The following is a 25016-nucleotide window of genomic DNA, read 5'->3' on the forward strand; positions in this document are numbered from 1 at the left end:
TTTTTTTGGCTATGAGGCCTGTGGGATCTTAGTTCCCCAAACGGGGATCAAACCTGCACTGCCACCTCCCCCACCCCACCCCCGGTTTGGAAGACGAAGTCTTAACCACTGGACTATCAGGGAGGTCCCAACTTCAGCTTTTTAAGATTCTGCATATAAATGAGATTATAAAGTATTTGTCTTTCTATGTGTGACTTCTTTTACTGATCATAATGACCTCAAAGTCTATCTATGTGGCTGCAAAGGGTAGGATTTCCTTTTTCTCACGATGAACGGCTATTTCAGCATGTGTGTGTGTGAATACTTGGATTGCTTCCATATCTTGGCTTGTGTAAACAATGTTTCAATGACCTTAGGAGTGCAGATATCCCTTCAAGATAGTGATTTCATTTCCTTCAGATAAATATCCAGAAGTAGTATTGTTGGATCTATGTGGTAGTTTCATTTTTAATTTTTTAGAAATGGCCATACTATTTTCCATGGTGGCTGTACCAATTTACGTTGCCACCAACAGTACACAAGGATTCCCTTTTCTTCACATCTTCATCAACAGTTTTTATCTCTTGTCTTTTGATAATAGCTATTCTAAAAGGTGTGAGGTGATAGTTCATAGTGGTTTTGATTTATATTTCCCTGATGATGACTGATGTTGAGCATCCTTTCAAGTACCAAGTAGACTTGGATTAACAAATCTACATTCAGTCAGTTCAGTTCAGTCGCTCAGCCATGTCCGACTCTTTGCGACCCCATGAATCACAGCACGCCAGGCCTCCCTGTCCATCACCAACTCCCGGAGTTCACTCAGACTCATGTCCATCGAGTCAGTGATGCCATCCAGCCATCTCATCCTCTGTCGCCCCCTTCTCCTCCTGCCCCCAATCCCTCCCAGCATCAAAGTCTTTTCCAATGAGTCAACTCTTCGCATGAGGTGGCCAAAGTACTGGAGTTTCAGCTTTAGCATCCATCATTCCTTCCAAAGAAATCCCAGAGCTGATCTCCTTCAGAATGGACTGGTTGGATCTCCTTGCAGTCCAAGGGACCCTCAAAAGCCTTCTCCAACACCACAGTTCAGAAGCATCAATTCTTCGGTGCTCAGCTTTCTTCACAGTCCAACTCTCACATCCATACATGACCACTGGAAAAACCATAGCCTTGACTAGATGGACCTTTGTTGGCAAAGTAATGTTTCTGCTTTTGAATATGCTCTCTAGGTTGGTCATAACTTTCCTTCCAGGGAGTAAGCGTCTTTTAATTTAAATAAAAATAGCTAGCTAGCAGGAAGCTGCCGTACAGCGCAAGGAGCTCAGCTCAGCGCTCTGTGATGACGTAGAGAGGTGGGGTGGGCGGGGCAGCAGGGAGACTGAAAAGGGAGGGGTGTTTATGCACTATGAGCTGATTCATGTTGTTGTCCGGCAGAAGCTGCAGTGGGGTTGATGGTACTGGTGGAGTGACTGCAGTGGTGCTGGGTGCTCGCTGCAGGGAGCCTTGTGCACCCTGAGTATTGGGTCTAGAACCTTCTACCTTCCCTGCAAGTGGCCGGAGCACATTGGTGTCAGGAAGATCATTCTGGAGTCAGTGATGAGAGGGTGGCCCTTTGGGAGGTCACAGAAACCATCACCCCAGAGAAGTTGGGATCTAGTCTGAACTAGGAGGGGTGGCAAAGGGCTACCGCCCTTTGGGTCACACAGAGTTGGACATGACTGAAGCAACTTGGCATGCACAGCAGTGAGTGTGAGGGGTAGGGGGTGAGACTTGGGCTAGTTTAATGGAGAGAACGTGGAAGGTGGAGTCAGGACTGCCCCCAGGGCTTCTGGGGGAGATCTGATGTCACTGGTGGCCACTGAGGCACAGAGCCCTGTAGAGTCCAAATTGCAGTGGGTTTTGTGCTCTTCATCCCAGACTGTCGTTTCCTGTGTTCACTCTAGACCCCCGTGGGGCGAGTTTTCTGTGTCCCGCACCCCTGGCCTTTCCCCCACAGTCCCAAGAACGCCTCCACCAGCTGTCTCATGGGCCAAGCACCATTTGAGCTGTTGCAGAGAATCAGGAAACAAAGATCCTGAGGGTTGATTTCTTTCCCATATTAAATGTACATTATTCTGCCTTATGACAGCTTTAGGCAGTCACTAAGGGCAATCAGGTTCCATAACATTGTCTTCAGCTAAATGCAAAGATCGTGTTCTTGAAACAAGATCTTTCTAGCTGATGGTACTCCAAATGCAGGCTTCAGTGCCTGTAAAATCTATTTATAGTCTCCTGATTTCCACCCCCTACCCCCACCTGTATTCCTCCTCCACTGGAATAGTTAGAAGCGATTTCAAGACGAGGACACTGCTAGGAAAGGATGAAGGCAGCATCCATCTGTTTATTGACATATCCATTGTTGGAAATGATCAAGATCAATTTCAGGGGCATGTATTCAAATGTAGGCTAAATGACCAAAGAAGCTGTATCATCTGATATTCGTTTTCTGTTCTGAAAGACTCAGTAATAAAAAGCAGACTCTTCATTTGACACAAAAAGGGAAAAGGAGGAGAAATTGGGATGTAATGTATTCAATTATAGCAGCGCTTTGCCAAGAGCCTATTGATTTCATCTTCTAACAATCTCAGCCAAGCCTGAGTGGTGAAAAGATTCAGAAACAGGTCAGATCAAGCACATATGTCCCCCTGCCCCATACCCACTCCTGGACAAAAATAGTCAGGTCTTCGCTAGGAAAGAGCTCTGTCTTGGGGACCTGTTCGTACTGCCAGGATCCAGACAAGAGCTTGGAGGGCAGCACTGGTGAGAGAAGAAGCTGCGGAGACCCTGGAAGATCCCCCCAAAGCTGCAGTCTCTATAACTGCCCTGCAGTGAGAAGCCTGACCTGGAGCCCTGCACATCTTAATTGCCTATACTCCTCTCTACAAAATTTCCTCTTGTGTTTCTGTGCCCTCTGCATCCAGCTGCATTCCAGCCCTTTGCCTGGAATCCACCTCTACTCCCACCACCTGTCTGTGAGAGGGGAGTCTTACATGTGCCCACTAGCCCTGCCCAACTCGGCTGGGTACCAGGCAAGTCTCAGTCCTGCTCTAGTCAGAGCAGTGTGACAAGAAGGGCTCCAATGGATGGATGTACAAGCTTGGTGGAGACCAGAGGGTGCACATTTGGACCATGATGTGGAGGGGAGCTCCCAGGAGAAACTCGGAGGGAGCAGTGGGTGGGGAAGGCAGAGAGAAGGGTACATACACCACTCTGAAGTAGGCAAGGGCGTGTGTCCTGAGACTGGATGGTTCCGGATGGAGAGGAGCCATGCCGTGTGTGTCACGCACAGGCATCTTTGCAGGCAAGCTAGCATTACTTTGCCAACAAAGGCCCGTCTAGTCAAGGCTATGGTTTTTCCAGTAGTCATGTATGGATCTAACAGTTGGACTGTGAAGAAAGCTTAGCACCAAAGAATTGATGCTTTTGAACTGTGATGTTGGAGAAGACTCTTGAGAGTCCCTTGGACTGCAAGGAGATCCAACCAGTCCATCCTAAAGGAGATCAGTCCTGGGTGTTCATTGGAAGGACTGATGTTGAAGCTGAAACTCCAATCCTTTGGCCATCTTTGATGCGAAGAGCTGACTCATTTGAAAAGACCCTGATGCTGGGAAAGACTGAGGGCAGGAGAAGAAGGGGACGACAGAGGATGAGATGGTTGGATGGCATCACCGACTCAATGGACATGGGTTTGAGTAAACTCCAGGAGTTGGTGAGGACAAGGAGGCCTGGCGTGCTGCAGTCCATGGGGTTGCAAAGAGTCAGACACGACTGAGCTATTGAACTGAACTGAATGGAGAACCTGCTCCCCACGCAGGTGAGGAGGATGCTGTCTCTGCTGCTGTGGCTCAGGCTGTCTGGAGGGGATGCTCCTGTGTGAACAGTGAGGGTGTGTGTGTGTTGGGGGGGGACAGGTCTGCAGCCACATGGCTGTGCTGAACAAGCTTTGTTGACAGTGGGGGACGAGGTGTGACCTGGCCAACAGATACATCTGCGTTCCAGGTTTAGAGCCTGTTACTGGACTTTCCTGGGACTCACTGTAAAACCCAGGGCCAGCGCCGTGGGGCACATGGGTGTGCTGGGAAGATCCGAGATGCTCGGCCTCTACATGACATCACACCAGCCATCATTTTGATGGTGTGTTCCTCTGGGAACCCCAGCCTTGCGCCACCTCAGCTCATATCCTTAGAGGAGGGCTCCTCCACCCACCTCGGTCTTGCCATGCAGCCACTGGCCACCTCTGAGGGAAGGGAGTGAGGTTCTGGTGCCTAGTTGGGGCCTGGCAAGGGTCTCTGGGATGGGATGGGTGATAGAGTGGAGGGCCTTGGGTTCAAACTCTGACCCAAGCTCTGAGATCATCATGAATTCCACAACTAGCCCCTCCCCTAGGGTCCCCAAAGCCAAGGCACAGTCGTCTCTGGGACATCTGGAGAATATTTACTTCTCCTTTTCATAGGGAACAAGCAGGAGCAGTGGCCAGCTTGTTTCCTTTCTCACTGTTTTTTTGTTTGGCATGGGTAGCAAGATCTTGGATGAGATGTATTTATCTGGCCCTCCTGGAATTGTAGCTCAGGTTCAAAGCTTAGGGTAATGGTATAAAGAATCCCATATTCCCAGTTCAGGAAGCCACCAGTGAGCTGACAGCTGGTGGGCCCAGCCACCTCGCTTTCTTTGAGCTGCTAGCAGCAGACAAACCAGCCCCTGCCCGCCGATGCAAGAACAGAGCTTTGGGAGAGCGCAGAGTTCAGGGAGTGGCTGCTGGTGGCCAGGAGAGGGGTCCTCTCTCCAAAGCCGCACAGAGGAAACCAAGCGTAATCTGGAAGCGAGCCTAAAGAGTAGAGGAAGAAATAATGTAGTGGGCAAGCACGTAAGGGAAGAAAGAAAGAGGAGACAGGAGACAAGACAGATGGGGCGATGCAGGAAAGCAGGAACTGCAGACATAGAAATAGGAGAGGAGAGTAAAAAGCCAGAGCAGGAACCCAGAAAAATAAAGACAGTGCAGAAAGGCAGAGAACTGTGGGAGCATTAAAGATACATAGACAAGTGAAAAGTGGTGAAGGAAGTTTGCAAAAAGAGAGAAAGAGGGACTTTCCTGGTGGCCCAGTGGCTGAGAATACACCTTCCAGTCCAGGGGATGTAGGTTCAGTCCCGGCGAGAGGAACTAAAATCCCGCATGCCATGGTTAACTAAGACCCAATGCAGCCAAATAAATAAGTAATTTTTTAAAAAAGAGAGCGAAAGAAAGAACTCATCTTGAGAGGGAGATACAGAGAAATAAAATAAAGATAGACATAAAAAATACTGGAAGGCGGGAAAATATATTAAGAACACGTGCCTGTACGTGCACGCCCCCACACAGAAAGTCAGACAGGCGGAGAGGCAGGAAGCTGGAGACGCGGGCCACCCGGGCGAGGACTGGCCTCCGGGGTGCTAGAGGGGGACTCGTCCTCCAGCCGCACCAAGGGTGCAGTCACAGAGAGCAATGCAGGCGGGACCCAGGCGGGCCCCAGCCTCTCCTGCCAGGCTACAGAGGGCCACAGAGGAGTCTGCAGCAAAAGGGCTGAGAGGCCAGGTGAGCGTGTGCTGCAGGTGGGGTAAGTGTGGGGAAACCAGACCCCACGGTCCACCTACTAGAGAGAAGGGAAGGAAGAGAAGCTAAAGGAGAAGGAGGAGAAATCCTGTATGGGTTGGGGTGCACCATTTCCATTACTTTACCAGGTGGTCATCTACTCGGCTTCTCCCCTGGTGGCTCAGGTGGTAAAGAATCTGCCTGCAGTGCAGGAGACCTGGGTTCAGTCTCTGGGTTGAGAAGATCCCCTGGAGATGGGAATGGCAACCCACTCCAGTAATCTTGCCTGGAGAATTCCCTGGACAGAGGAGCCTGATGGACTACAGTCCAGGGGTAGCAAAGGGTCTGACATGACTGAGTGACAGTTTCACTTTCATCTGCTGGGCAAGATTACTTCCTCCTGGACAAAGGCTCACAAGTCTAGGGGAGTGGGCTTCTGTGGACAGCCGGAGAAGCAGAAAGTAAGGAAAAATCATTGTTTGACCTACTTTACTTCTCTATAAAATAAATAAATTTATATTAAAAATTTTTTAAAAATAAATGCATGTTGTATTATTCCGCATATCAGATGGATATAATTTAAGACATATGGTACCTAAAGTGTTTTGTAGAATCTGATATCCAAGCTTAGCAAACTTATAAAGGCCTACATGGTTATTGGTCAGGCCTGGACTCTTTCCCGCCCCCCCGCCCCCGCCCCAACTGATTCCACCTTCTCTCCACAGTAAAATAAAAAGGAAGAGGGTAGATTTAAAACAGCACGTAAAACAAATTCAGAGGACACAGCAAATGGATTTGGAGCTGAATACAAAGGTAGAAGTGTTTTAAATGCTGCCAGAGACAGGAGCCCAGGGAGTCTAATCAGATGAAGGACATGGACCTCACATCTGCCCACCTCTACCCACAGACGCATCACAAACAGCTCTACGCATGGAACAAGTCTCACAGAGCACCTGCTGAATGCGAGCAGGAGGCCTCCCACGGCCGAAAGCACAGGAAACATCTCCATGTGGCTGGGCGGCGGTGGTGGTTTAGTTTCTCAGTCGTGTCCAGCTCTCGCTACGCCATGGACTGCAGCCGACCAGGCTCCTCTGTCCATGGGATTCTCTGGGCAAGAATACTGGAGTGGGCTGCCTCCTCCAGAGGACTTTCCTGCCCCAGCGATTCAGCTCACGGCTCCTGCGTCTTCTGTGTTGGCGAGATGATTCAATTTCAAGTTCCAATTACTCATCCCTAGAATACAGAAATACAGTTGACTTTGATTTGTATGGGCTTCCCTGGCAACTCAGACTGTTCAGTTCTTGGGTCAGGAAAATCTGCTAGAGATGGGAATGGCTACCCTCGTCAGTATGCTTATCTGGAGAATTCCATGGATGGAGAAGCCTGGCGGGGTGCAGTCCATAGGGTCGAAAAGAATCAGACAAAACTGATTGACTATTACTTTCACTTTTGATTTGTATATCAAAGGCTTATCAGTTTGCTTAATTGACTTCTTAATTCTAGTAGTTTTATTGTATCTTCCTTAGGATTTTCTGTGTAAAAATCACGTCTTTCTGTAGTGAAGACAGTCTAACTCATTTCCAAACTCTCGGCCTTTAGTTTCTTTTTCTTGCCTTATTGCCCTGGCTGGAACCTGCAGTAATGTTGAATAGAAGTGGAGATATGGACATTCTCATCTTCTTCCTGATTCAGAGGGAAAGCACTTAAGACTTTTACTATTACATATGATGTTAGCTGAGGTTTTTTAATAGATCCGCTCTAGGGAGCTAAGTGTTTTTAACTGGCTATATAGCTGCCCAACCTATTTGGCGGTGTTTCTAGATAAGAACGGAGAAGGCAATGGCACCCCACTCCAGTACTCTTGCCTGGAAAATCACATGGACGGAGGAGCCTGGTAGGCTGCAGTCCATGGGGTTGCTAAGAGTCGGACATGGCTGAGCGACTTCACTTTCAGTTTTCACTTTCATGCATTGGAGAAGGAAATGGCAACCCACTCCAGTGTTCTTGCCTGGAGACTCCCAGGGACAGAGGAGCCTGGTGGGCTACCGTCTATGGGGTTGCACAGAGTCGGACACAACTGAAGCGACTTAGCAGTAGCAGCTAGAAAAGAAAAAGGGGGGATGGATATGGGTATTCACCAAAGATGAGGCAGCAGGGTCTCTTTATGAGTTCAGTTCCGTCTTAGCTGTATGATGACTTTTTAGGAAATAAGCATTTATTTCCCTTAGAGGGAATATGTGGGATGTCATTCACATCAAACATGACCAGGTGTGACAACATATCTCTATAAACTATGTATTTGGGAGGGACAGGGAGCTAATTCTCCATCAGTCTGTTGGGAGGCAGTGTATTCTGCGACTAGAAATGTGAGCTCATAAAACTGGGTACCCAGTCCCAACCCAGGTCTGCAACCTTGGGCAAATTCCTCAATCTTCCACCTGCAAAATGAAGATAGTAAAAGTTATCAGTAATACTTATCTCCAGGGCTTCTGAAGGCTAAATGAGCAAGTGCAACTTAAGGTTTGAAACAGTGTCTGTTGCTTGGTGCATTTTAAAAAGGATTTGCTTTCATAAGGCTAATTTATGCCTAAAAAATTCCATGGACAGAGGAGCCCGGTGGGGTATATAGTCCCTGGGGCCGCAAAGAGTCGGACACCACTGAGCATGGGGAAGGTTAATTTATGCACAAGTTTTCAAGAGGTTTACTGCTTGACGTAAAGAACAACCATGCCATTAAAAAATAAAAATCCTTTGGCCATTCTGCCCTGCGTTGAGGGGTCTTAGTTCCCCCACCAGGGATCAAACCTGCGCTCCCTGCGTTGCCAGCGCAGCGTCTTCACCACTGTCCCACCAGAAAGTCCCACCATGCCATCTTTACTGAAACCTTGGGTTAAGACATTTTAACTTTGGAGGGTTAAGTAGTTGATTTCTGTCGTTCTACCATGTTTTTGCGCAGTAAGTAAATGTAAAAATTCTGTGCGTTGGAGTTGGGTTACAGTTATCGGCAGGGTTACAGCTGCTGACAGTGATATTCTGCAGTTAGCACTGAGTCTACACTTAGAGGCTGAATAGAGTTTGATCTCCTGGTCTGCTCACTTGGACCACCTGATTGTGGGATGAAGTATGCCCCACACACAAAGGCCACCCTGCCTCGGTGTATGGACCTGTGTGGCTTCAGCTTATTGCTTCCCGCCCATCAGCTAACTCAAGGGACCAGGGGCTTCTCCGTTGGTTACTTTCCTGGGCATTTGCCCTCGTGAAGCTGCCTTCCTATCAACACGTTCCACCTTCTGGGTGCTGTCCTTCAGTGGGGGTCTGGGGGGAGTTGTGGAGGGTAGGGGGCAGTCGTGCCAACCTTTCCATCCGGTAAGTGGAGGGCCGGGGCCACTTGCCCGCAAGCATGAGGCTGCTCTGAGCCTTCTCCAGTGGGTCTTGCTGCAACACCATGATGCTGACATATAAGGAAAAGCTCTTAGGAATTGGCTGCCAGGGGCCTTTCTCCTTAACTTGAACTTGATCTTCACTTTTGTCTCATCCTCTTGGGGATTTCTCTGGTGGCTCAGTGGTAAAGAACCCACCTACCAATGCAGGAGATGAAGGTTCAATTCCTGGGTCGGGAAGATTCCCTGGAGGAGAAACTAGCAACCCACACCAGTATTCTTGCCTGGGAAATCCCATGGAGAGAGGAGACTGGCAGGCTACAGTCCACAGGGTTGCAAAGAGTCAGACAGGACTTAGCGACTAAACAACAGCAACATCCTGGTGGAAGGGCTCAGCCACAGCCAGGGCCGTCTGCAAGCTTCTCCCATCGGATGTGCCTGCTTCCTTCAGGGTTCCGTGTAGCCCAGCCAGTCTTCTCTCTCTGCTTTGTTCTTGACCAGGCTCATGAAAACTTACTCTATCCACTGACGCTTTAAAAAATCTAAAATTGTCCCTCAATTCTATTTGGACACATCCACGTTATATTGGATACACGGAGATTCCTCTCTCCCTCCCGTGTGACCGGGGGGGGGGGGGCAGCTGGAGCACGTTTAGGAGAGCCTGTCCACCAAGCTTTGGTGTGGATTCTTGGCCTTTTCCTCTGCAGTGCGATGGGGCAGTTTCGGGCCGTGAGTGTTTGGCCAGCTCTTGTCCTCACCTCTGCGAAAGGTGCTCTGTGAGCTATTGCTTGAGTATCACCCATCTCCACCGTGCTCTTTCAGTTGTGATGGTGAAACCAGTGCAGGGAGCAAGACAGACACTTTTCTCTCCCTCCACTCTCATGAGATGCCCCAGTTGGGTGGGGACCCCAGGCACACATGATCCTCTGAGCTGTGCCTGCTGCCCCAGGTGGTCATGCGAAATTATACATGGACAGAGAGTTTCTGCTGTGCCAACTTTTCTGCTGGAGCACAAAGCACTCTGTTATAGGAGGGTTTTTACAGAGGAGTCTGACCTCCAGGCCCTGCAGGAACCGGGAAGCAGTGGGAGGCAGATGACCTTCCAACCAGAAGACTCAGAGTGTGAGCTGAAAAAAAATGGGAAGAAGATACACAATCCAAGTTCAGTTCAGTCATTCAGTCATGTCTGACTCTTTGCGACCCCATGTACTGCAGCACGCCAGGCCTCCCTGTCCATCACCAGCTTCTGGATCTTGCTCAGACTCATGTCTGTCGAGTTGGTGATGCCATCCAGCCAGCTCATCCTCTGTCATCCCCTTCTCCTCCTGCCCTCAATCTTTCCCAGCATCAGGGTCTTTGCCATTGAGTTGGCTCTCTGCATCAGGTGGCCACAGTATTGGAGCTTCAGCTTCAGCAGCAGTCCTTCCAATAATATTCCAGCTTTCCACTTGAGTATTATTTCTCTGAGCAAAGAAAATTGCTGAAAGTTTAAATATCAAGCCCTTAGGTTTTCCAAACAAAGGCAAGAAGAAACAAAGAAACCCCAGAAGTGCCAAATTTCACACTCTGCTCTGGTCAGATAAGAATCTGCCTCCAGACTCCACCGACACAACTCGAACTGCCAACTCTGCGATTAGGCATCTTTCTCTTTTCTGCTTATCCTTTTCCCTCTTATTTTCTTCCAATTCTATTTCTTCACTTCCCGCTGATTGAAAAACCAAGTAAAGCAAACCATTTCCTTCGTTAGAGTGACTGAAAGACCATCTCACGCAGAGTAAAGCTGAAAAATATACTCCCTAAATGAATAAAGAGCATAATCATCCCGAGTCCAGTTTCCATCTTTGTGTTTATTCTTCACACAGGTCAGACACGGCCGCCACCCGTGCCAATGCTAGAGACGTGGCAGGTGTCCAGGAAACAGTTTGAGGAGAATTTGGAAGATCTACTCTCTTAGCAACTTTCAAATATACAAGCAGTTATGTTATTAACTAGTCCTTGTGCTTTCATCACAAGAAAGAAACGCGTCACTATGGTGACGGATGTTAACTAGACTCACTGTGGTGGTCATTTCACAGTATACACAAATATCAGATTGTTATCTTGTATACCCGAAACTAATATGTTATTGTCAACAATATCTAAATTTTAAAAATTGGTGTTGCATTTTTAAAATTGGAGTATAATTGCTTTACAGTGTGGTGCTGGTTTCTGCATGTAAACCAGCTGTATTATACACATATCCCCTCTCTCTGGAGCCTCTCTCCCCCCACCCCGCATCCCACCCCTTCTAGCTCATCACAGAGCACTGAGCTCAGCTTCCTGTTCTGTACAGCAGCTTCCTGCTGGCTCTCTGTCTCACACGTGGTAGTGTGCATATGTTAATGCTGCTCTCCCAGTTCGTCCACCCCTCTTCTTCTCCACACCCACAAATCTATTCTCTAAATCTTCGACTCTATTCCTACCCGGCAAATACGTCCATCAGTACCATTTTTTCTAGATTCCATATATATATATATATATGTGTGTGGTAACATATGATATTTGATATGTATGTATATACATATATGTTTACAATATTTGTTTTTCTCTTTCTGACTTACTTCACTCTATATGACAGACTTTAACAAAATTTTTAACGTCTCAGAAGTGAAATAATTTGTCCACACCACCAAAGTAGACAGTAATCGGGCTGTAGTTTCAATTTTTATTTCTCAAGCTCCAAAGTCTATGGCCTTTCTATTATAAGATTCCTCTAAGAATTAGTACATATAATTCTATAATGAAAATCGAAAGGAATATTGTTGTGGACTGAATGTCTGCATCCCTCCTCTAGATTCAAATGTCAAAGCCTTCATTCCCAATGTGATGGATCTGGAGATGGCACCTTTGGGAGGTCAATAGGGTTAGATGAGGCCATGAAGGTGGGAGCTTCATAATGGGATTAGATGCTGTAAGAAGAGAGAGAGATCACTCTCTCTGCATCCTGAGTGGAGCTAGTGATAGAGAACCTGCCTGCCGATGCAGGAGACATAAGAGATGCAGGTTTGATCCCTGGATTGGAGGAGGGCTTGGCAATCCAATCCACCCTAGTATTATTGCCTAGAGAATCCTGTGGACAGAGGAGCCTGGTGGGCTACGACCTGTGGGGTCTCAGAGTTGGACACTGAAGCAGCTTAGCAGCAGCAGGACAGCTGTGCAAAAACAGAAAGGAGGCATCCGTCCTCAAGCCAGGAAAAGAGTCCCCCGGAACCTGACTGTGCTTGCACCCTGATATTGGACTTCCCGCCTCTAGAATGGTCAGGAAATGAACTTCAAGCAAAAGCTTTTAAGAAAACAAAAGAGAAGAGGAAAGAAAAAAGTTTGAAAACCCGGCAATATGTGACTACCATATGGGGAAGGAGGGTGGGAAGGTGGATTGGTTTTGTTGCAGACTAGATTTAGTTAGTTCTGTTATTTAGAATTTTCCAGGCAGTGAGTGACCTGACTAAAACCATCTCACATTCTCTGTCCTTCTTCAAATTGTTTCTTCATCGCTGGTCACATCTCAAGAAATGCAGCGTGGTACTGCCATGCTTGGGCCTCCCCAGTGGCTCAGTGGTAAAGAATCTGCCTGCAGTGCAGGAGACTTGAGTTTGGTCCCTGAGTCAGGAAGATCCCTTGGAGGAGGGCCTGGCAACCCACTCCAGTATTCTTGCCTGGAGAATCCCATGGACAGAAGAGCCTGGCGGGCTACAGTCCATGGGGTTGCCAAGAGTCAGAAACGACTGAAGTGACTGAGGGCAGGTGCACCACCACGCTTGATATGAGTGAGGGATTAATAGAAACATGTAAACTGGACTCACAGCATGTTATGGCATTTCTTCATCTAACTGAAGCTTTGAGGGGTGACACAGGCATTTTAGGGGTAACAGTAGGCCTTGCATGCAACATACCCCTGCTTAATGGTGGTACTGAGATGTGCATTGTCTGCCATCTGCCTGCTAATAAGTTCTATTCTCTAAGAATATCATCAGCCGTTGTTTTTTTTTTTTTTTTTCTGTCAATTTGGCAGGTGATGACCGAGAAGGAGGACTTTTTCAGTGCCTGGAACTCATGTCTTCACCACATCACCTGCTTGTCTCTGGCACATATTCACCGAGGTCAGTGGCTCTTGTCAAATATTTGGGATTGAGTGACTCTCAGGTTATCTGGGAGGATGACTCTGCAGAGAAAGGACAGTCCCCACTCTGGTCTGAGCCCTTGTGTTGAATTTAGGGTCCCCAGGTTACTCCCCACTTACACTGACCAAATGACACCCACAGAACCTAATGCTAAATTTGCCAGGATCCAGCTGGCCAAGCGCGGTCCCTCAGCAGTGGCCCTCAGCCCAGTGGTGACTGTCATTCCAAACGAACAAACGAGGGGTGGGTAAAGTGAGGATGTTTTAATGCAATCACTGCCTGAAGAAGTTTGAGGACCAAAACTGCTTAAACCTACCCCCCAAATTTAGCAAGGACTGGTTCTGCCTTTTAAAGCCGTGATTCTAAACCAGAGGTGACGTCTTCCAGGGAACATTTGTTGACAGATGGAAACGTCTTGGTTGTTGCAACTGAGCAGGAATTGCTAGCAGGTCAAGGCAGGGACACTGCACTGGACAGTCCTCCCTGCTTCTGAAACAAAAAAGTGATCCGGGCCAAAGCGTTAGCCCCCGAGGGCGAGGAAGTGTGAATTTCATTTCGGCCTCAAAATCACAGAAAGTAAAATGAAACATTGATGTCAAGAGTGAGATCCATGAAGATTTCTGCTCCCTGGACCTGCCCAACTCCTCCTTTTTCCCTTACTGAATTTTGTGTGCTCAGTTGCTCAGGCGTGTCCAACTCTTTGGGACCCCATGGACTGTAGCGCACCAGGCTCCTCCGTCTGTGGGATTCTCCAGGCAAGAACACTGGAGTGGGTTACCATGCCGTCCTCCAGGGGATCTTCCCGGCCCAGGGACTGAGCCTGTGTCTCCTTTGTGTCCTGCACGGCAGGGGGATTCTTTAGCACTGAGCCACCAGGGAGCCCCATCCTCCGTGGGGGGAAAGTATGAAAAGCAGAGGCACTGACTATTGTTTGCTGCATAGAGTTTTCCATCATACCGAGGTCACTGATGGCTCCCAGAAAGCAGGGGCGGGTTTGACCACCGTCTCAGCTCTGGAGCCTGGCTAATGGCCCTGGTACATCCCTGGGTGCTGTCCAGAGTATGGAACTCCTTGATGGGCTCTGTTAGGAGTCAAGCCTGGGCTTCCCCGATGGTTCAGTGATAAGAATCTGCCTGCCAGTGCAGGAGACCTGGGGTCCATCCCTGGTCTGGGAAGACTCCACCTGCCACAAGGCAACTAGGCCCATGACCACGACTCCGGAGCGTGTGCTCTGGAGCCAGGAGCTGCAGCTTCTGAAGCCCTAGAACCTGCATGCCACAACTCCAGAATAGCCTCGACTTGCTGCAGTTAGAGAAAAGCCCATGAAACAACGGAGACCCAGCACAGCCAGAAGAGAAAGAGTCACAGCAGCGACCCAGGAGCGCTTGCCTCCTGTCCAGTATCCTGGCCCGCCCACCACCCTGCCTCCTAGCCAGGCATTCAGGAGGAGAAGAGTGCCAGGACCTCTGCCTTCTGAGTGCAGTCCAGTGCTTGGGACCTGGGGTAGCCTGTGGCCCTGGGCTTAGGAATAAGGAGTGGGACGCGGGTGCTCAGGTAAACTTGGCAAGGGCACAGGCTCTTCCCAGGGTCAGCGAGGCTGCCAGAGCGTCACACCCAGGGCCAGCCTTTAAGCACGGGGCCCACACCCTGTGACAACCAAGGCCGCATCCGCGCCCCAGGCTCTGTTTGGTTTCTGCCTTCTGCTTCTCAGGGCCGACTCTTTTGTGACCCCATGGACTGTAGCCCGCCAGGCTTCTCTATCCATGAGATTTCCTAGGCAAGAATACTGGAATAGATTGCCATATCCTTCCCCAGGGGGTCTTTCCAACCCAGGGATCGAGCCCACATCTCCTGCATTGCAGGCAGATTCTTTCCTGCTGAGCCACCAGAGAAGCCTGACTCATAGTGTTCAATAAAACTTTTTTATTACTCTTAATTACTAATCTACAAAAGCCTTTGTTCCCATAACCAAAGTGGAACATTTAGATCTTTTTCCTTAAGAGGAAGAAACAGAGAAAGGGGCTTGGTGCCAATGTATGAAGTCTTAACACCAGGAAGAGACATCAAAGAGCTGATATTCCACAGCGCTGGAGAAATCCAGACTGATTCTGAACCTGCTATTGATTAAGCAATAAATGATGGTAAGCAAAAGTGACCGTAAGCTAAAGTGATGATTTTCAGGAAATTTGGCCTCTGGTTCCATGACAGATGAAGAGGATTTGGCTGTAGAAAGTCACAGAAGAAAAATCATAACAGCAAGAAAAATAATAGGACCCAATGACAACATCAGGAAATCTGAGGAAGATTTTGAAATAGGGAAATCCGTCCGTAATGAGAAGGGCTGTACAGATACAGACACAGGAAAAATGTAGTCAGCATGTCATTAGGGTCCAGTAGCATACTCCCCCCACCCCCTCCCCAGCCCCCCGCCGGGCAGAGGTCTCCAGGGAGACCAGAGAGGAGGTAGAATAGCCCATCTGTTTTCAGTGACTGGACCCAGATGTTGCCCCTGGAGACTTTCAAAGGAGTGGCGCAAACAGGCAAGGGAAGGAGCCGGCGGGCGGAAGCTCAGAGCTGAGTGTCACCCCAGATGAAAATGAACTCCACATCTAGCCCTCTTCATCAGGAACAAACAGGAAAAAAGCCTTCTGGCATCAGTTTTCACTTGTCACCTGAAAACTCAGGAAGACCATGTTGGAAATAAGAATGTTAAGCAGTCTCTAGTGGTTTCTAAAGTGGGATGTAACTATTACGATGATGAATTATTACTTTCCTCTGATACACATTTTGATCTTGCCCTGGAAATAGCAGTGCTGAAACATGGTGCTGTTTGAATCCTTAAGGGTGTACCAATCCAAAAACCAAAAAGAATAATTTTATGAAATGAATTTAATCAATTAAATTAATTAAATAAATCACATCCAGCATTTTCAGCTCCATGCTGAATTGTCTCTTAGTTTTTCTCCTTCTCAGAGAAAAACTAAGAGGAGTTCTATTGTATTGCAGCAAATCCCTTTTCTGGTTCTTAATAAAGTGACTAAGAGTTTAGAATGTAGGCATTCAGTTCAGATTGCAACTATAGTTAGAATATTTGAGTAGGGTAGATTTCTGCCTATCAAGATTAATTTCAGACTCCTTTAAAGGATGTGTTTGCTTCCTTGCTAAGGAGACTTCGTTAATAAAAATGTGATCACCTGGATTATGAAAGCATTATTTCTGCATTTTAGCTATGAGTCCTTTTCCCAATATTCTTCATGGGATCACCATTTTCCTCCCCATGGTTAATGGGGCTCTTCTTTAGGCAAATGACATTCACCTTGATTTAGTTTTAGCTTTGGCATTCATTTTCCAGGGAATTGTGGAACTACACTTACCACCTTCTTGAATGAGCATTACTTTAGCTCATTACTTGAATGAGTATTCTGCAAGTGCAGGATAAAAATGCCACAAATTCATCCCAAAGTCATGTGTGAGTTTAGGACTTTCGTTCAGTTCAGTTCAATCACTCAGTTGTGTCTGACTCTTTGCGACCCCAAGGATTGCAGCACGCCCAGGCTTCCCTGTCCATCACCAACTCCCAGAGCCTACTCAAACTTATGTCCATCGCATCAGTGATGCCATCTAACCGCCTCATCCTCTGTCATCCCCTTCTCCTCCCACCTTCAATCTTTCCCAGCATCAGGATCTTTTCAAATGAGTCAGTTCTTCGTATCAGGTGGCTAAAGTACTGGAGTTTCAGCTTCAGCATCAGTCCTTCCAATGAGTATTCAGGACTTTTCTCCTTTAGGATGGACTGGTTGGATCTCCTTGCAGTCCAAGGGACTCTTGAGTCTTCTCCAACATCACAGTTCAAAAGCATCAATTCTTCAGTACTCAGCTTTCTTTATAGTCCAACTCTCACATCCATACATGACCACTGGAAAAACTATAGCTTTGACTAGATGGACCTTGTTGGTAAAGTAATGTCTCTGCTTTTTAATATGCTGTCTAGGTTGGTCATAACTTTTCTTCCAAGGAGCAAGTGTCTTTTAATTTCATGGCTTGCAGTCACCATATGCAGTGATTTTGGAGCCCAGAAAAATAAAATCTGTCACTGTTTCCATTGTTTCCCCATCTATTTCCCATGAAGTGATGGGCCCAGATGTCATGATCTTCGTTTTCTGAATGTTGAGCTTTAAATCAACTGTTTTACTCTCCTCTTTCACTTTCATCAAGAGGCTCTTTAGTTCTTCTTTGCTTTCTGCTGTAAGGGTGGTGTCATCTGCATATCTGAGGTTATTGATATTTCTCCCAGCAATCTTGATTCCAGCTTGTGCTTCATCCAGCCCAGCATTTTACATGATGTACTCTGCATAGAAGTTAAATAAGCAGGATGACAATATACAGCCTTGATATACTCCTTTCCTGATTTGGAACCGGTCTGTTTTTCCATGTTCAGTTCTAACTATTGCTTCTTGATCACATACAGATTTCTCAGGAGGCAGGTCAGGTGGTCTGGTATTCCCATCTCTTAAAGAATTTTCCACAGTTTGTCGTGATCCACACAGTCAAAGGCTTTGGTCAATAAAGCAAAAGTAGATGTTTTTCTGGAACTCTTGCTTTTTTGATATCCAGTGGATGTTGGCAATTTGATCTCTGGTTCCTCTGCCTTTTCTAAATCCAGCTTGAACTCCTGGACAAATAATGCAAATACGTGAGAAAAGAAGAGAAGCTCAAGGCAAAGGAGAAAAGGAAAAGTATACACATTTGAATGCAGAGTTCCAAAAGAATAGCAAGGAGAGATGAGAAAGCCTTCCTCAGTGATCAGTGCAAAGAAATAGAGGAAAACAATAGAATGGGAAAGACTAGCAATCTCTTCAATAAAATTAGAGACACCAAGGGAACATTTCATGCAAAGATGAGCACAATAAAGGACAGAAATGGTATGGACCTAACAGAAGCAGAAGATATTAAGAAGCGGTGGCAAGAATACACAGAAGAACTGTACAAAAAGATCTTCATGACCCCAGATAACCATGATGGTGTGATCACTCATCTAGAGCCAGACATCCTGGAATGTGAAGTCAAGTGGGCCTTAGGAAGCATCACTATGAACAAAGCTAGTGGAGGCGATGGAATTCTAGTTGAGCTATTTCAAATCCTGAAAGATGATGCTGTGAAAGTGCTGCACTCAATATACCAGTAAATCTGGAGAACTCAGCAGTGGCGACAGGACTGGAAAAGGTCAGTTTCATTCCAATCCTAAAGAAAAGCAATGCCAAAGAATGCTCAAACTACCACACAATTGCTCATCTCACATGCTAGCAATGTAATGCTCAAAATTCTCCAAGCCAGGCTTCAACAGTATGGGAACCATTAACCTGCAGATATTCAAGGAACTTAGAGTCAACTACAAAACTTAGACTCAACTCAGACTCAAGGCTATAGAGGACCCTCCGAACCCTGGGTCCTCCCAGCTTGAAGGGCAAACATGACCTGTGCAGTGGAACTAAAAGTCAAGAGGCAGCACATCTCATTCTTTGGATGAGTTTCTGGAACATTCTGTCGTTACCGCAGGAAGTGGGAAGTCTGGCGGGTGGGGGAGGGGAGTACACAGGTACTAACTCCATTGGCTGTGCCAACCTGTGAGCCTTCCTCTGCCATTGGCGCCCTCTGCTGGCCCAGAAGCTGTGGCGCAGCCCCTGAGGCGGTGCTCTGAGGGAGGGAGGCAGGCGCTGGGTCCCGCTGCCCAGCTGCTGACCTTCGTCTTCCTCTAACGCCCCTTAGACATGTGGGTGGGAGCGGCCGGTGATGTGGTCTGGGGAGCCAAGGGTGAGCAGGTGCTATTTGCCACCAGATCCCAGCAGACCAGCGTCTTGGAGACCTCAACACTGGAGAAAAAAAAGGATTGTCTTCAGATTCGTTTTCTCTGTCCTTTTGACATGGGGGACACATCTCAGACTCATCACTCCTGAGAACAAAGCGGGTTGATGGGTCAGTGTCGGAGGGTGTGGCGGCTCGGAGAGGGCCACGCAAATGTCCACTGTCCCTAATGCCTGGAGTCTGGAACAATGGAGAGACTCCGTCTGGCGGCCCAGGAGGTGGCAGTACTCAGGAAGAAGAGACGGTGAGGACTGGCACAGCACCAGCAGGATGGGAGAGAGAAGAGGGCAAGCCCTGGTGATGGGGGCCGTTGCAGGCAGGAGCTCCCGTAGGTGCTGGCTCCTGAAAGGGAGAATTAGTTTAGCTGACTGAGCGCTGTAGCACCGAAACCCTGGGCAGGTGTGCAACTTTGCCACCGCAGATTTACACTTTTAAAAGCAATTTTGGTTTTTATGGCAGTGCTGGGTCTTCACTGCCTCGTGGGCAGCGCGCAGGCTTCTCATTCGGGTGACGTCTCTCACTGTGAAGCACTGGCTCTGGGGCTGGAGCTCAGTAGTGTGGGGCACGGGCTTGGGGTCTTCCCGGCTCAGGAACTGAACCCATGTCTCCTGTGCTTGCAGGCGGGTTCTTTACCACTAGTGCCACCTGAGAAGCCCAGGGAAGCCCTCATAGATTTATGTTTTGTGTCTCATCAGCAAGTAGACAAGGAGGAGAGGATGTTCTAAGATACCGATGCCCAAAGTTGGACCTTATTCTGAGCCCTCCTGGTTCTGGCAGAGCAGCTATGAGGGAGCATGGCTCCCGGGCTCCAGCAAGGGGAGCAGGTTCTTTCTGCAACACCGCACGGGCTGCTCCCTTCATCGGAATGCAGGGTTTCCTTCCCCGGAGAGCCAGGCCACACAGGTGAACTTGAGTTCTGTGTCAGCTGGACCCGAGGACCCCAAGCGCTACGTTCTCCATAAGGGCAGCCACACAGCCCTCGTCTGCTCCCCCAGCACCTGGGAGCAGGTCACCTGCAAGGTCCCGAGAGAGCTGTCAGCTCTCTTTTCTTTGATGAAGGCGGCGGTTTATGAGATGATTTTATGACAGATGACCTTCAAGATTCTGTTGTGCTAGGAAGAGGGAGACAAGAGGAAAAAGCCAAGTTCCATTCCTGAAGAATGTTTGTTTAGTGGAGACTCGTTCCGGACAGAATTTAGCAGCTATACTTGACCCAGACTCTAATAAGACGTCACTTACCTTCCTGACCCTGGGGACATTGGCCGACAGGACTGATGGCCACTGTCTCTGCCTCTCCAGCGCTTCCCTGAGCCAGGGCCATGCTGAGTGCCCGGCTCCCGTCACCCTCTTCAGTCCCCACGACAACCTCACTTAGCCTTGAGGAAGCTCCGCTCAGGGGTGGGCAGTTGCCTGTGACCACACAGGTCTAAGATGTGGGGCTGGAACTCTGCCCTGGGGCTGGCTGACCCCCACGGCTTTCTAGCATCAGATTTTGAGAGATGCCCTCCCACCCCCAACTCCCCAAGGGCTTTCCTTCCTACAGATAAACCCTAAAGAATGGGCATTCTAGCGTTCTTTAACTTCCGGTGGTGGAGGGGGGGGGTACTTTGTATTTTATTTGGCGCGTACTTTCTGAGGTTAAACTTGGCTTACGCTCTTTTTCACTCTTCTTACTGCGTTGGTCGCCAAATTGTGCTTTTCTTTTTGTTTGCTATCTCACAGACTTTCTGTAAGATTAGTGAGCACTTATTAGTCTCCCACCAAGGCAGACAGGGAGGGACCACCATCCACCCATGCGACTAAGGCTCAGAGAGGCTTCCTGAGTTGCCCAGGGCCACACAGCAGAAAGCGGGGTTCAAATCCTGGCAGAGTGCTACCATCTGCCCACTTTGTGGGGCCCGTAAGTGCTTGCTGGACCTGAATCTAATGGCTGAGCATTGCTAAAGAGGCAAATAAGTAAATAAATAAATAAGCCCTCGTTTATTTGCCTTTAAAAAAAGTGTGTTTTTTCCCCCTTTGTGCACTATATAATCAAAGATGTAGTTTATATGATGAACTGCAAAGATCTGAGCTGCAGGCCACACTGACTTTCCAGCTCCTGGTACCTAAGTACTTTCAAACAGAGTGCCCAAGTTGGCAGATGAAATTAACCCAAAAGGTAAAAAACCAAAAATTTCCACTGCATAACTATTATGAGACTCCACTAGGAATATGAATAAGACCTTCTAAACTGTGGATAAAAATAGAAGTGTAGGAAATCTTGTCTTATAACAGCAATTCTAGGTATGGCTTTCTATATTTAAAAAGTTATCCATATTCTAAGGTTAAACATATGTGCTATATACACAAACTTACATTTAGGTTTTAGAAGACAACGTGTCCTAATCTCATCAAACATTTAGCAAATAACCTTTGAGTTCACATGAGCCGCCCACACAAAACCCAAAATGAGCTACAGAGAAAACATAGAAAAAGCAACTGTCTGTTGACAACCAGATTTTCTTTCAGTTCTTTGAGTTTTCTGTCTATAAATAATCTGTATGTTTCAAATGTGACCATTTTCTTTCAGCGTGTCTCCTGGCATGTTCTCACGTAAGTGTGTTTGGAAAATAAGAATTCAATGTGTAAATCATGGGAATGACTGAGTTTCTGGAGGGGAGAGATTCAAAATACGTTCTTTTTAGATACCCAGAGTGTCAAAATGAAGCATTAAGGTGATGCATTCTTTCTTCAGTGCATCTGTTCATCTTTTAGGGAATCCGGAGTTTGATAAATCACCAGAGATAAAACCATCATTTTTAACCCATGGTAGATCCCAAATGTCAGAAGGAAAAATAGTGCAGTGTCTCCTCTTCATGAATTCCCTTTCTCTTTGCTTGTAAATTATGGGAATTTGTTTGCAGAGAAAATATAATACTTTATTAACTGGAAAATGATGGCTTTTACTCAGAAACGTGAGAGCTGAAGCAGAAAAAATAGCAGGCACTCCTTTGAGCTATAGTAGCTTAACAAGATTTGCTATATGCTCAAAGTGGCATCAGATGTTAGATGGGAAAAAGCGAGGTTTTCATCAGTATTTCATCACGATTTTACCTTTTCTTACTGACTCAGGACCCCAGTCTGAGCCATCTAAATGCTTGTTGAATCCTTGATGGGAAACTTCATGTAACATCATTGTAAACAGAGATGGACAAAGCTATCTATTGTGATTTTTTCCTAAAAATTACCCAGAAATTCTCTTTTAATAGGCAGCCTAGAAAATAAAGCAAATTCCCACAGATTTCTGTAATTATAGGTGAATATGGTTCTGTGTCCAAGAGGGCAGCTAAAAGGACTTGGAATCCAGAAGGCATAAACCTTTCCCTGTTGAGCTCTGTAGGGCAAAAGCACAAAAACCAAAAGAGTAAGTTAGCCAAGAAGACTTACCATGGGGCATGAAGGCCCCTGGAGCGTGTAACAGAGCCTGGGAGAGGTCCCAGGGTGGGCAGACGTTGCCGGACTCCCAGGAGACTCCGCAGAGGGCCCCTCGGTGCTGGGTCCTGAAGTGTGGGCAGGATCCAGAGTTGAGAGTGTAGCAGTGCATTCTGGGAGGAGGCTGGTGCCGACGAAGGTGAAGGTGATAAAGTGAAGGGCTGGTCCAGAAGTGCCAGGGCCCCGCGCCTCCGAAAGGGGAGGCTTTTTGGGAAAGGCCGGGAGAGCACTGAGAGACAGAGCCTGAGAGAGTGGGCTGCGAGGGTCGGGTGCTGCTTTGGAGAGCTTGGCCTTTCCTGGGTAGACAGTAGGGGCGTCAGTGGAGGGGCTAAGGGGGAGAGGGACCTTCTGACCCAGCCTCTCTTGAGGGGGACTTTCCTGGTCCCAGGGGACATCCTGCATTGGAGACAGGCCCCGGGTGGGGATGGGTGGAGAACAGAGCCCAAAACCAGTGAGTGTGGCCAGCAAGTAAGAAGACGGAGCTGCAGGGAGATGGTGGTCGTCGGGCCTGAAGAGGTGCTTTGCCCTGGAGAAGCAGAGGGCCCATGGGAGGGCTGTGGCCCCAGCATGCAGGCAGAGGAGCTGGTGAGACTTAGTTACACAGAGCCGGAGCCTGTCTGCCTAGAGAAAGGGCACCTCTGAGTTCCTGTCTTGCTCGCAGTCCGAGAGGAGAGTGGGACACAGGCCTGTGTGCCCTGCTCGCTGTCTGGGGTGGATCCCGTGAGCCAGGTGAGCAGGCACGGCAGGGCAGCGACAAGGACAGAGAAGGGGGAGCGGGGAGCCACGGCCTTCGCCTGGCACAGAGGCCCACCCCATGCCCTTACAGCCCGTCCCCATGGGCGGGAGGCCGGAACTGCTACACCTTCTCAATACCGAGAAGTTAAACATCCCTCTTCCCGCCCTGTGTTGATTCTGAATGCAGAGCTGGAGCTCTTCTGGCAAAGACTCAGCCTTTACACCACTCTCTCACTCTTTTCCTTTCAACATTTCCCTGTTAAACGTTGTCAAGAAGAAGTGGATGGGGGACTTCAGAAGCTGGAGGGACAGGTCATTCTGTAAGATGAATTGAGGGCACTGTTGTCGTGCGTGGGTGAGAGGCGACAGCTGAGGGACAGCCACTGCCGTCTCCCACCTTGTGCCACAGAACCAGTGAGGGTCCCTGTCCTGGAGCCCCGGGCACGGACACCAGGGGCGCCTGCCCCCACCCCCTTGCCCCCCAGGGCCCTCAGGGAGAGGCAGGCCTGAATCAGCCAGCTGGGACTGAGAGAGAGCTCGAAAGAAAGTTATGAGACAAGATTGCTGAGCGGCTCAGCCCCACGTGTCGTATGTCCAGGCCAGCTGTGCCTGCTAACGAACTTGAGGATGGTGCCCAGTCTCACCAGCCTGATTGCGAAAAGGACAAAGACGCTGTGGGTGTGGCTCATCTCGCTTTCCCCCACTGCTTGTGTAAACGTGTCCTAATGATGGCATCAAGGCAGAGGCATTTGTGTGAGTTGTAGGGTGTGCACCGTGTTGCAGAGTCCTGTCTGTCTTTCAGAAATGGGCTGCGGGGGGTTGGCCGTTGTACGTAATTGATCCACCAGCCCATAGAGGGAGAGGCGTGTGTGTTTCATGCTGGCCTGTCTTTTTTTTTTCCTCCCAAACTACCACTTTCCTTTTTTTTTCTTTTACTTCACTTGGTCATTTTTTTCTATGCAGCCCCCTCGCTTCACCCCCCAACCTCAAAACTAACAACCTCACAGCTAACAGGTATGTTATCTAAAAATCTACTGTTCTCCCTGTATCGGCATGCAGATCTTTTTGTCACACAAGGTGGAAAGGCTGAACCAAAGAGGGCTGGACTTACTCAGATAGGTGGGAGCCTCTGTGGCCGCCACTGAAATGAACAGCAGGGGGACACTTAGGAGCAGTTACGACGATGGATGTGGGCTCGGGAAGAAAGCTACCTTCAGAGTCTCTTAAGGAAGAGACCCAGAGTGACCCTGAGTGGGGTTTGGCTACATCTTTCCTCCTCCTGAGGCAGGCAGCTCCTTGAATTAGCCCTGAAGGAGAAGAAAGTAGATACCATAGCTGCTTTCTTTGTGAGGGTTTGGGTTTTCTGCCTGTTTAAACGTGGAGGCAGGTGGAGCAGAGGGCAGTGAAGCCCCGTGTGTCTGTCGCTGTGCGATGCTGCGATGATGACTTGGGCCCAGACCCGCCCTCCCTCTCCCCACTCCATCAGCGGTTTCTGCCCCTCTTTCCTCTTTCAAGCTGGCCTCAGTAGAAACCAGAATGGAGGAGGCTGGCAAGAATCCCGCATTGGGCACGAGAGCACGTGTTGCCCTGACTGGCTCTAAGGCGAGGGGAATGGAACAGCCGAGGACTCGGTGAGCCCTGCTCCTGCTGACCTGCCATTGTCAGGATGGGCTCTTGTTGTCTGTATCGAAGGTGTGAGGGTGATTGATCCATGAAATGGAGCCGGCCAGTTAAGGAGGAGCTCCTCCTACTCCCCTCCCTGGGGAGCCCTGTGTCCCCACAAATGTACTTCTGCCCAGCTCCAAAAACTGGGCTGTGACT

The 25016-nt window shown here is 48.4% G+C and overlaps 1 protein-coding gene across 2 annotated transcripts in view; it reads left to right on the forward strand.

Annotated features, from left to right (window-relative positions):
• The window catches only part of ACOXL (acyl-CoA oxidase like), a 372099-nt gene that overhangs the window by 286902 nt on the left and 60181 nt on the right, over positions 1–25016 (forward strand). For both annotated transcript variants that reach the window (XR_006059556.1, XM_042248150.1), the window contains exon 16: positions 13019–13106. Coding sequence is in view for 1 of the 2 variants with exons in the window: in XM_042248150.1 (XP_042104084.1) it covers positions 13019–13106 (88 nt within the window). In the remaining variant the exon portion in view is untranslated. The remainder of the gene's footprint in view (positions 1–13018; positions 13107–25016) is intronic.

The sequence above is a fragment of the Ovis aries genome, chromosome 3 (assembly GCF_016772045.2).
Source record: "Ovis aries strain OAR_USU_Benz2616 breed Rambouillet chromosome 3, ARS-UI_Ramb_v3.0, whole genome shotgun sequence".
Lineage (NCBI taxonomy): Eukaryota > Metazoa > Chordata > Mammalia > Artiodactyla > Bovidae > Ovis > Ovis aries.